This window comes from Nicotiana sylvestris, chromosome 7 (genome assembly GCF_000393655.2).
Source record: "Nicotiana sylvestris chromosome 7, ASM39365v2, whole genome shotgun sequence".
NCBI classification, from domain to species: Eukaryota; Viridiplantae; Streptophyta; class Magnoliopsida; order Solanales; family Solanaceae; genus Nicotiana; species Nicotiana sylvestris.
Window position 1 is genome coordinate 32867266 of NC_091063.1, and position 11008 is coordinate 32878273.

Below are 11008 nucleotides of genomic sequence, written 5' to 3' on the forward strand. Positions count from 1 at the left end.
AGTTGAAAATACGGGCAGAAAGGGAGAGTAGCAGCAGGGCCCGATCAACGGGTCAATCAGGGAGACCAATTCCGGGGAGAGGGGCATCTGGGCCATCCCAATCATATGCCCAGTCCTCAGCAAGCGCACCGCTATCTGTGCACAGTTATCAGCAGAGCAGTCACTTGAGATCAGGTTCAGACAGTAGGAGACCCCATCATTCCGGTCGTCCAGGAGGGAGATCACAGTAGCAAGGGAGGGCTTCATGCCCCAAGTGTGGGAGGTTCCATTCCGAGACTTGTTATTTGGATATTCTGGTATGTTATAGATGCGAGGTGAGAGGTCATGTCCAGCGGGACTGCCATGCGCCCAGTCAGGGCATGGGTAGGGGATTTGCTCAATCATCCGGTTCTTCAGCTGCCACATCATCCGTATGTCCTCCACCCCAGCAGGGCGCAGTGTAGCTAGGGGTGGAGCTCGTGGTAGAGGTGTACCCCACCGGTTTTATGCCTTGAGTGGTCGCCAGAGTGCAGAGGCCTCCCCAGATATTGCTACAGGTATCTTGTCTCTTCAGGCCATTGATTGTTATGCTCTTATTGATCCGGGGTCCTCTTTGTCTTATGTCACCCCATTCATTGCTTCAATTTTTGGGGTAGAACCTGAATAGCTTCATAAGCCGTTCTCGGTATCGACTCCAGTTGGTGATTCTATTACAGCCACGCGAGTTTATAGGAATTGTGTTGTCATGGTATGTGGTCGTGCTACCACAACCGATCTTATTGAGCTTGAAATGGTGGATTTTAATGTGATTATGGGAATGGACTGGCTTTATTCGTGCTTTGCTAAACTTGACTGCCGAACGAGAGTCATGAGTTCCCTAATGAACCGGTTATTGAGCGGAAGGGAAATGGTGTGGTGCCGAAAGGTAGGTTTATTTCCTACCTTAAGGCTTCGAAGATGATTAGGAAGGGGTGTATCTACCATTTTGTCCGGATGGCGGACACCACTTTAGAAGTGTCTGTCCCCGAGTCCGTGCCAGTCGTGAATGAGTTTCTTGAAGTGTTTCCGGACGAGCTTCCAGGGATCCCTCCAGATAGGGAGATTGATTTCGGGATTGATGTATTGCCAGGTACGCGACCGATATCTATTCCACCATACAAGCAGAGTTAAGGGAGTTAAAGGAATAGCTGAAGGATTTATTAGAAAAGGGGTTCTATGGCCAAGTGTGTCACCGTGGGGTGACCCGGTTCTTTTTGTCAGAAAGAAGGATGGGTCGATCCGGATGTGTATTGATTATCGGCAGCTTAACAAGGTCACCATCAAGAATAAATATCCTTTGCCTTGGATATATGATTTGTTCGACCAATTACAAGGTGCGAGGTTCTTTTCCAAAATTGATCTACGGTCCGGGTATCACCAATTGAAGATCAGAGAACAAGATTTTCCTAAGACCGCTTTCAGAACTCGCTATGGTCACTTTGAATTCTTGGTCATGTCTTTTGGGCTAACCAACGCCCCGACAGCTTTCATGGATCTTATGAATCGGGTCTTCAAGCCATTTCTAGACTCCTTTGTGATTGTTTTCATTGATGGCATCCTTGTATATTCGCGGAGCCGGGAGGATCATGCCGATCACCTCAGGGCAGTTCTGCAGACCCTTTATCAGCACCAGTTGTATGCTAAATTTTCAAAATGAGAATTTTGGTTGGAGTCCATTACCTTTCTGGACCATGTTGTTTCCAGTGAAAGGATTCAGGTGGATCCCCAGAAGATTGCAGTAGTAAAAGATTGGCCTAGACCCACGACCCCGACGGAGATCCGTAGCTTCTTGGGTTTAGCGGGGTATTATCGGAGGTTTGTGGAGGGATTCTCTACCCTTGTCTCCCCTTTGACTAAGTTGACACAGAAAGCAGTTAAGTTCCAATGGTCCAACATTTGTGAGAAAAGTTTTCAAGAATTGAAGTCGACATTGACCTCGGCGCCGATATTGATCTTGCCGGAAGGCACGGAAGGATTTGTGGTTTATTGCGATGCCTCCAGGGTTGGTTTGGGGTGTGTATTGATGCAACATGGGAAGGTTATAGCGCATGCTTCAAGGCAACTCAAGAATCACGAGAAGAATTATCCGACACATGATTTGGAGCTTGCGGCAGTTGTATTTGCCTTGAAAATATGGCGGCATTATCTTTATGGGGTCCATGTGGATGTGTTCTCGAACCACAAAAGTCTCCAATATTTGTTCAAGCAGAAGGAGTTGAATTTAAGGCAGCGACGGTGGTTAGAATTGATCAAGGATTATGATATGGATATTTTATACCATCCAGAGAAGGCGAATGTGGTGGCCGACGCTCTCAGTCGGAAGTCCATGGGTAGTTTGGCTCATTTGGGAGTGGATCAGATGCTTTTGGCTCGGGAGGTTTATCAATTGGCCAGTCTGGGGGTTCATATTTCGACCTCACACAAGGGGAAGGTTATGGTGTGTAATGGAGCAGAATCGTCACTGGTAGTGGAAGTCAAGGAAAAGCAGCTCATTGATCCAGCATTAGCACAGATGAAGGAGGCAGTTTTGAATAACAAGACTTCGACATTTTCACTCGGTGGTGAGGATGGTGTATTACGATGTCAAGGTAGGCTATGTGTTCCAGATGTGGATAATCTTCGGGGGAGGGTAATGTCGGAGGCCCATAATTCCAGGTATTCTGTGCACCCAGGTTCTACGAAAATGTATCGTGATCTCAAGGAAATTTATTCGTGGAACAGTATGAAGAGGGGTGTGGCGGACTTTGTATCTAAATGTCCGAATTGTCAGCAAGTAAAAGCTGAGCATCAGCGGCCCGGTGGGTTAACTCAGCTTATGGAAATACCAATGTGGAAATGGGAGATGATCAACATGGATTTCGTGGTAGGGTTACCTCGCACTCAGTGCAAGTTCGACTCAATTTGGGTAATAGTGGATCGACTCACCAAATCAGCTCACTTCTTGCCAGTCAAGTCCACGGATACTGCGGAACAATATGCTCAATTGTATATCAAGGAAATAGTAAGGCTTCATAGAACTCCACTTTCTATTATCTCAGATCGAGGGGCCCAGTTCACAGCTAATTTTTGGAAGAAATTTCAGCAAGGTTTGGGTACTCAGGTGAATCTCAGCACGGCTTTCCATCCGCAGACTGATGGTCAAGCAGAGCGGACTATTCAGACGCTTGAAGATATGTTACGAGCTTGTGTCTTGGATTTCAAAGGTAATTGGGATGATCACTTGCCACTTATAGAATTTGCTTACAATAACAGCTTTTATGTTAGCATTCAGATGGCCCCATTTAAGGCATTGTATAGGAGGAGATGTAGGTCTCCGATTGGATGGTTCGAAGTGGGTGAAGTAGAATTTTTAAGGCCAAATCTCGTGCTCCAGGCTATGGAAAAAGTTAAAATCATTCAGGAAAGGCTGAAAGCTGCTCAGAGTCGCCAGAAATCTTATGCGGACATTCGTCGAAGAAAATTGGAATTCCAAGTAGATGAATAGGTGTTCTTGAGGGTATCTCCTATGAAGGGAGTCATGCGATTTGGGAAGAAAGGGAAGTTGAGTCCTAGATATGTCGGGCCGTATCGGGTCACTCAAAGGATAGGACAGGTGGCCTATAGACTGGAATTGCCCCCTGAAATGTCATTAGTGCACCCCGTGTTCCTTGTGTCTATGTTAAAGAAAGTGGTTGGAGACCCATCCACCATCGTGCCAATCGAGGCTATCGAGGTCAATGAAGAGTTATCATATGAAGAAATTCTGGTCGCTATTCTTGATAGGCAAGTCCGTAAATTGAGAAACAAGGAAGTTGCTTCAGTTAAAGTGCTATGGCAAAGTCAACAAGTCGAGGAAGCCACGTGGGAAGCGGAAAGTGAAATGAAAGAAAAATATCCCCATCTATTTGAACAAGTCTAGTAGTGATCGTGCGAACTCTTATCTCTAAGTAAACTGATGTTGTGTTCAATCTGGTGCAAAGACACCCTATATTTTTCCCTAAATGCTTTACTATTGTAACTCCTCAAGTCGTGCAAGAATTGTATGCGTTGTGATTAATTGAGTCATGCACAAGCCCCTTTTTGGTAAATGAAAGTTTTGTAAGAACTCATGTGATAAGTGAATGATTAAAGGCAGTGTAGATTGGTAATGATTAATTGGAATACGTATAGTGTATTGGAGTGGTTGAACTGAATGGAACTCATTGAAGTGGCCAAATTATGTGCAGGTGTTGAGGTAATAAATTGTATACCATTTGTAGGGATAATAGGGATAGCGTAATGATGCTTGGAAATAATGTTTTGGGGGCTCTCTGACAGGTAGATAAGTCTAATTACAAAGGAAACTCTGGCAAATTTTTTTTTCTTTCAAAAATTGGGAGTTTGCATATCATGTTTTCAAAACCAACCGATTTCCAAAATCCTCATTCGAGGATGAATGATTTTAAGTGGGGAGGATGTAAGGCCCCGTGAAAACTTGTACTCAAAACCGGGTAGCTCGTGGTGCCAAGTCCCGAATATATGTTAGGAATGTGTAAAATTAAGCGAGCCGCGGTTCGCATCCTTTTGGTACTGATCTATGTTATAAATATTCAAGAAATACTGTTTTTTAGGAAATGCAATTCTACGGTCTAGAATGTGGTCGCATAACAGATATGTGAACCGCATAATCTCCGCAAAATGAGTCAGTGTGTTGGTCGAATTGGAGGTTAAATATGCGGTCCAATATGCGATCGCATAACGGATATGCGGACCGCATAGCCGTCGCATATTTCCCTTGGGATTTTGTGAGGGGCAGTTCTGCGGTGCACTATACGACCGCGTAATGGGTATGCAGACTGCATTTCTGCCACATACCCAGGCAGTGTGTTCAGATTTTTGGAGCACTTTTGCGGTCTATTCTGCGGACCGCATTTCCACTCTGCGATCGCAAAGTGCGATCGCATACCTAACTCGGGCTCCTATTTTTCTAAATTTTAAACCCGACCCCTTCTTCAATAAAACACCCCAACCCCTTATTTTAACATATTTTTAGAACAAAACCAGAGAGAGGGAAGAGAGAATTCTTGAGAGATAAAGTCCTACCTTCATCAATTTGATTCTTCAAAGTCACTCAGGCCGGGGAATTTAAAGTAATTGTCTTCATCTCCGTTCTTGCAGGTAAAATCCCCAACCCTTTTTCATTGTTTTCAGATCTAAACAAAAAAGGGGGATTCTCATGCGTTAATTCTTGAAAATGGAAGTTGATATACACATGTATATCCTTTAAAACCTAGAATCTGGTAAGAGGAATTGGGTAGAATTAAAGATTTGCAAAAAAGGGGTTGATAACCTAAGTAAGTTCGGGTTGGGTTTGTGAACTTCAATTCTAAGTTATATGTGTTAACTTGTGAACTAGATTGACTGTACTAGGTTGTTGGTGAATTGGAAATAGAAGAGAAAAACTGGTGGGGGGGGGGAGGGGGGGGATTCGACTCCAGGTATGTATTGCTAACTTTAACCTTTGTAAAGTCACCTTGTTTGGTGTACGAGTAATTGGTATGTGTTACTTATGTGGACTATTTGCGAATTCTTGTGATTGATACGCCTTGAATATTGTTGGTTAAGTCTCCCGATATAATGGTGTAAGTAAATGGCAACAAACCAAGTATGTGTGTGTGAATGTGTTTATGTGGTAAGGGCTGTGTAACAAATGATGGAAAGAAATCGTAATTGATGCGATTGAAACAACTGTGGTAATATCATACGTGACTTGTCGTGGGCAATTATCATTGTGACTTAAATTGTATACGGGTTGTTGCATATGATGGAAATGGTATTGGCGTTTATGAAAATTCTTTGTGAATTGTTGTTGTTGTCGTGTGAAATGTGATTGTCCAGTGGGATCGGGTTGCGCCGCAACACGAAGTATAAGTTGTGGGTTGTGGTGATAAGGGTGGCCGAGGTAATAAGGGTGGAAAAGTGATCGAAATCACTATTGAAATAAAAATATGTGAAAGTTGTGAAATCATTGATGTGATGAAATAATGTTGAAAGGGGAAAAGGAGAGATTGTGGAGTTTGTTTGGCTTTGGTTGTTCCTTTCATATGTATTTGATTGTTGATTCTATTACTGTTTATTATCTGTGTATTTCTTGATTTTACTTGGGGTAAAGTTTGTTCATACATACCAGTACAATTCAAATGTACCGACGTCTCTTTTGCCGGGGGTGCTACATTCGTGTTATGATTGTAGGTTGTTCCATAACAGGTACTCCAGCCCACCGACAGTAGCACTCCTTCACCTCCCATCAGCTGAATTGGTGGGCCCCTTTCATCTCGGGGCCCTACGTGGCTTATGCCGTTTATCCTCCCGATAATTTTATTTTGGTATTTGCGTAAGGTATAGTCGGAGCCTTGTTACCGACAAGTATTGTAACACTCTTTTGTATCTCTAGAGGCTCCGTAGATAGGAAATGTGGGTTATGTACTTATGTATTTTGGGCAGTATAACTTGTAAACCACGCTAAGTAACTATGTATGTTATGTAAATCTCGTAAGAATGTGTTTAAATTTATAAATGGCTATTTCACTTGGTTAATGGGTAATGGAAACGCAGGGTATCACGTGGAATAGGAAAGGCACCCAGGTCCGCTTGGCTGGGGGCTACCCGCTCGAGCGCCGGTCGCGCCCCTCGGTTTTTGGGGTGTGACAACTATATATTTGGGTTTGTTTTGGAATATCTTCTTCTCATTCCGTATTACTAACTTGTGTGAAACAATTTTAGGTACAATCATGGCGACAAACAATGAACTTGGAAATATGCCTATGGGGGATGTGGACGTCTAGGATGAGCAAGTTGATAAGGTTCCGCCTAAACCTCAAGCCAATAGAAGAGGCCGGGTGCCTCATGACAATGTTCCCGCTCCACCCCCACCTCCACCACGAGTGGCTTCACACCGGGTGTTACCCAATGAAGGATATGCTAGTGCAATAGTCCCTCCCCGTATTAAGGCGGGTAACTTTCAAATCAACAATGTGATGCTCATTTTTCTTGAGCAACGGGGGTTCTTCACCGGTGCTCCAACTCAAAATGCGTATAAATATTTGATGGTATTTGTGGATAACTTGTTGGGGGAGCAAACAAACAAATGTCTCTGAGGATGCATTGAGGCTAAGGATTTTTCCCTTCTCACTACGAGATAAAGCTTTATATTGTTTGAACGATTACCGAACCATTCTATTCGTACTTTGGATGAGTTGGCAGAGAAATTTATTGCTAAGTTCTTCTCTCTAGGGCATATGGCTACACTTTGAGATGAGAATTTGGCAATCAAGCAAGAGCCTAATAAACCACTACACGAGATATGGGAGCGATATCGATCCATGGTTAAGGAATGTCCCTACAACGATATGACAGAAAGCAGGATTCAACAAACCTTCTATCGTGGGATTAACACAACCAACCAATGTGAAGTGAATCAACTTACAGGTGGTAAAGTTATGACTACGCCTTATGCGGAGGCGTGTAAGATTTTGGATGAAATGGAAGAAACATCATCGGCGTGGAAATCCTGGGCTAAAGTTTCACAAGGTGATCCGAACATGATCCACCTTCACAAAGAGTTGCATCACCATAGGAAAGCCATTGTCGAATTGACTACTACCATGAATCAACTAGTAAAGGCTCAACTTCATCAAGTGCTCAAGTCAATGCCATGAAGGGTTGAACATGATGGTGAACAAGAGAAGGACCAAGGGTCCACAAGTGCAAAATCGAGTGAAGAACTATGTGCCAGAAGATAGTGGTTTTGAGAAATATGATTCCTATAGTGACCAAGAAGATGAAGTGCAATATGTGAACAACTTTCAAGGGCAAAGAAACAACTTCCAAGGCCCGAACCAACAACAATGGAGGCCCCAAAACAATCAAGGCAATTGAAGTTCTAACAATCAAGGAAATGGGAATGGTGGCAACAATTAAGGAATTGGCATAACAACAACTATCAAGGAAATTGGAGTGGAAATAATCAAGGAAATTGGGAGGGGGGGGTAACAATCAAGGCGGATGGAACAACAATCAAGGCAATCGGGGGTTGGGTTTTTAAAAGCCCTCGATATATCAACAACCGAACAACCGGCCTCCTTATCCTTCCCATGGTCCAAGTTCTTCAAACACTGAGATGGGGCGTATTGAAAATATGTTCATGAAAATGATGGAAAATAATGCCGATTGGGATGCCCAACTTGCCTCACACAACACATCAATCTGCAACTTAGAAGTTCAAATGGGGAAAATTTCTCAAGCTCTAAATTCTCATCTTAAGGGGGCATTACCAAGTGACACGGTAGTAAACCCAAAGGGTGGAAACAACATGGCGCATGTAATGGCCGTTACCACAGGAAGTGGAAGAAGTGGGAATGCACCCACCGCATATCAAAGGCAACTTGTGGATGATGAGAAAGTGGTGCAAGAAGAAGAGATCCCGAACAATGTGGTGCAACCTAATGATGAGGTTCAGATTGGTATTGGTTATAACGTGGAAGAGACTGAAGAGGAGGTGAGCCCGTCTAGGGATCACATTATTGACATACCGGAGTCGGTAATGGAAAAGGCTAAGGTACCATTGCCTAAGCCTCCACCTCCATACCCTCAAAGACTTTCCAAGAAAAATGGTGAAAATCAATTCAAGAAGTTCATTCAAATGATGAAGAGTCTCTCAATCAATGTTCCATTAGTTGAAGCTTTAGAGGAAATGTCTGGTTATGCAACATTTATGAAGGATCTTGTGATAAAGAAGCGGTCAATGAATTTTGAAACCATCAAAGTCACTTATCAAGTGAGTGCGATTGTGCATTCAATGGCTCCTAAGTTGGAGGATCCCGATGCTTTCATGATTCTTTGTACAATTGGAAATCCTGAGTTTGCTAGAGCTCTTTGTGATCTTGGGGCAAGTATCAATTTGATGCGCTATTCGGTTTTGAAGACTTTAGAAATTGGGCAACCAAGACCCACCTCTATGAGTTTGCAAATGGCCAATCATACTATGAAGAGGCCCTTGGGAGTAATTGAAGATGTCTTGGATCGTGTTGATAAATTCATTCTTCCAGCGGATTTTGTCATTCTAGATTGTGAATTTTATTATGAGGTACCGATTATTCTTGGAGATCTTTCCTTGCTATGGGGATGTACCTTTGTGATGTTGAAGTCGGAGAACTTATTTTCCGGGTTGGTGATGAAAAAGTGGTATTCCATGTGTGTAAGTCCATGAGGCAACCAAATCTCAATGAGGTGTGCTCGTTTGTGCACTTGGTGACTGATGTTATTGTTGATGAAACAAGTGCTACAATCAATGTTGGTGATATGTTGGAGGCTGTCTTGCTTAACTTTGATGATGACCAGATGGATGGCTTCATAGAATGTGTGAACTCTTTGCAAGGAATGGGGTCTTACAACTATGCACTCCGAAAATTGTCCTTGGATCTTGAAAATAGGACAACTCATCCTACAAAGCCTTATATTGAAAAGCCTCCTATCTTGGAGTTGAAGCCATTGCCTCCATATCTTGGTATGAATTTCTTGGTCTTTTTTTTACTTTACCGGTTATTCTTTCCTCTTATTTGACAAACGTGTAGATAGATTCCACTTTTTTGTGCTATAAAAGAGGAAGAAGGCTAATGGGTGGACCTTGCTTGATATTCGGGGGATAAGCCCTGCATTTTGCATGCATAAGATCAAATTGGAGGATGGCGCCAAGCCATCTATTGAACATCAAAGTGGACTCAATGAGGCTATGCAAGAAGTTATCAAAAAGAAGATTATCAAGTGGTTGGATGCTGGGGTTGTCTATTCCATCTCCGATAGTTCGTGAACTTCTCCAATTCAATGTGTCACCCAGAGAAGGGGGCATGATGGTGGTCACCAATGATAAGAATGAGTTTATTCCTACAAGAAATATGACCGGTTGGAGAGTGTGTATGGACTACCACAAGCTCAACAACGTCACCAGGAAGGATCACTTTCCACTTCCTTTCTTAGATCAAATGCTCGATAGATTGGCCGGATGTGCATTCTATTGCTTTTTTGATGGGTATTTGGGCTACAACAAAATTCTTATTACTACAGAATATCAAGAGAAACAACCTTTACATGTCCCTATAGTACTTTTACTTTCAAGCAGATGTCATTTGATTTACGCAATGCACCGACGACTTTTCAAAGATGTATGATGGCTATTTCACGAACATAGTGGAGGACTACCTTGAAGTTTCATGGATGACTTCTCGGTGGTTTAAGATGCTTTTGATGATTGTCTTGCAAATTCAGATAAAGTGTTGGCAAGATGTGAATAAACAAATTTGGTGCTCAATTGGGAGAAATGTCATTTCATGGTTGAGGAAAGCATTGTCCTTGGCTTCAAAATCTCAAAGAATTGAATTGAAGTTGACAAGGCAAAGACTGAGGTGATTTATTACTTCCACCTCCAACTTCGGTGAAAGGTGTGTGGAGTTTCTTAGGCCACGCGGGATTTTACCGGCGTTTCATCAAAGATTTCTCTGAGGTGATGAACCTATTGTGCAAGCTTCTTGAGATGGATGCTAAGTTTAACTTCAATGATGATTGCATGAGAGCTTTTGAATTGTTAAACTTCAATTTGAAAACTACTCTCATCATCACCGCTCCAAATTAGAGTGTCCCTTTTGAACTCATATGTGATGCAAGTGATGTAGCGGTTAGGGCTATTTTGGGGCAATGCATCAACAAGCTTTTTCATCCGTTATACTATGCTAGTAAGACCATGAATAGTGCCCAAGTCAACTATACCGTTACGGAGAAAGTGCTCCTTGCCATTGTATTTGCAATTGAGAAGTTCTGCCCGAACTTGACACTACAACAAAAAGGGCTTTTAGCGGCAAAAGATTTTTTTTATGGGCAATAACAATTGCCATAAAAACATTTACCAGCAATTATCTATTTGCCAGTGCATCCACTGTCGCTAAAGGCTTTAGCAGCATTTAGCAGGAGTGCTGGTAAA

General features: G+C 42.7%; 1 protein-coding gene across 1 annotated transcript; it reads left to right on the top strand.

Moving 5' to 3' along the window:
- The first annotated feature begins 8155 nt into the window (after positions 1-8155).
- On the top strand, positions 8156-9244 carry LOC104246500 (uncharacterized). The gene has a single exon (XM_070151385.1). It carries the CDS (start codon positions 8156-8158, stop codon positions 9242-9244), a length of 1089 nt encoding a protein of 362 aa, XP_070007486.1.
- The last annotated feature ends 1764 nt before the right edge of the window (positions 9245-11008 follow it).

Bases quoted from the DNA above. Each gene is read 5' to 3' on its own strand.
- LOC104246500 (XM_070151385.1), top strand. From the start codon at position 8,156: ATGGGGCGTATTGAAAATATGTTCATGAAAATGATGGAAAATAATGCC.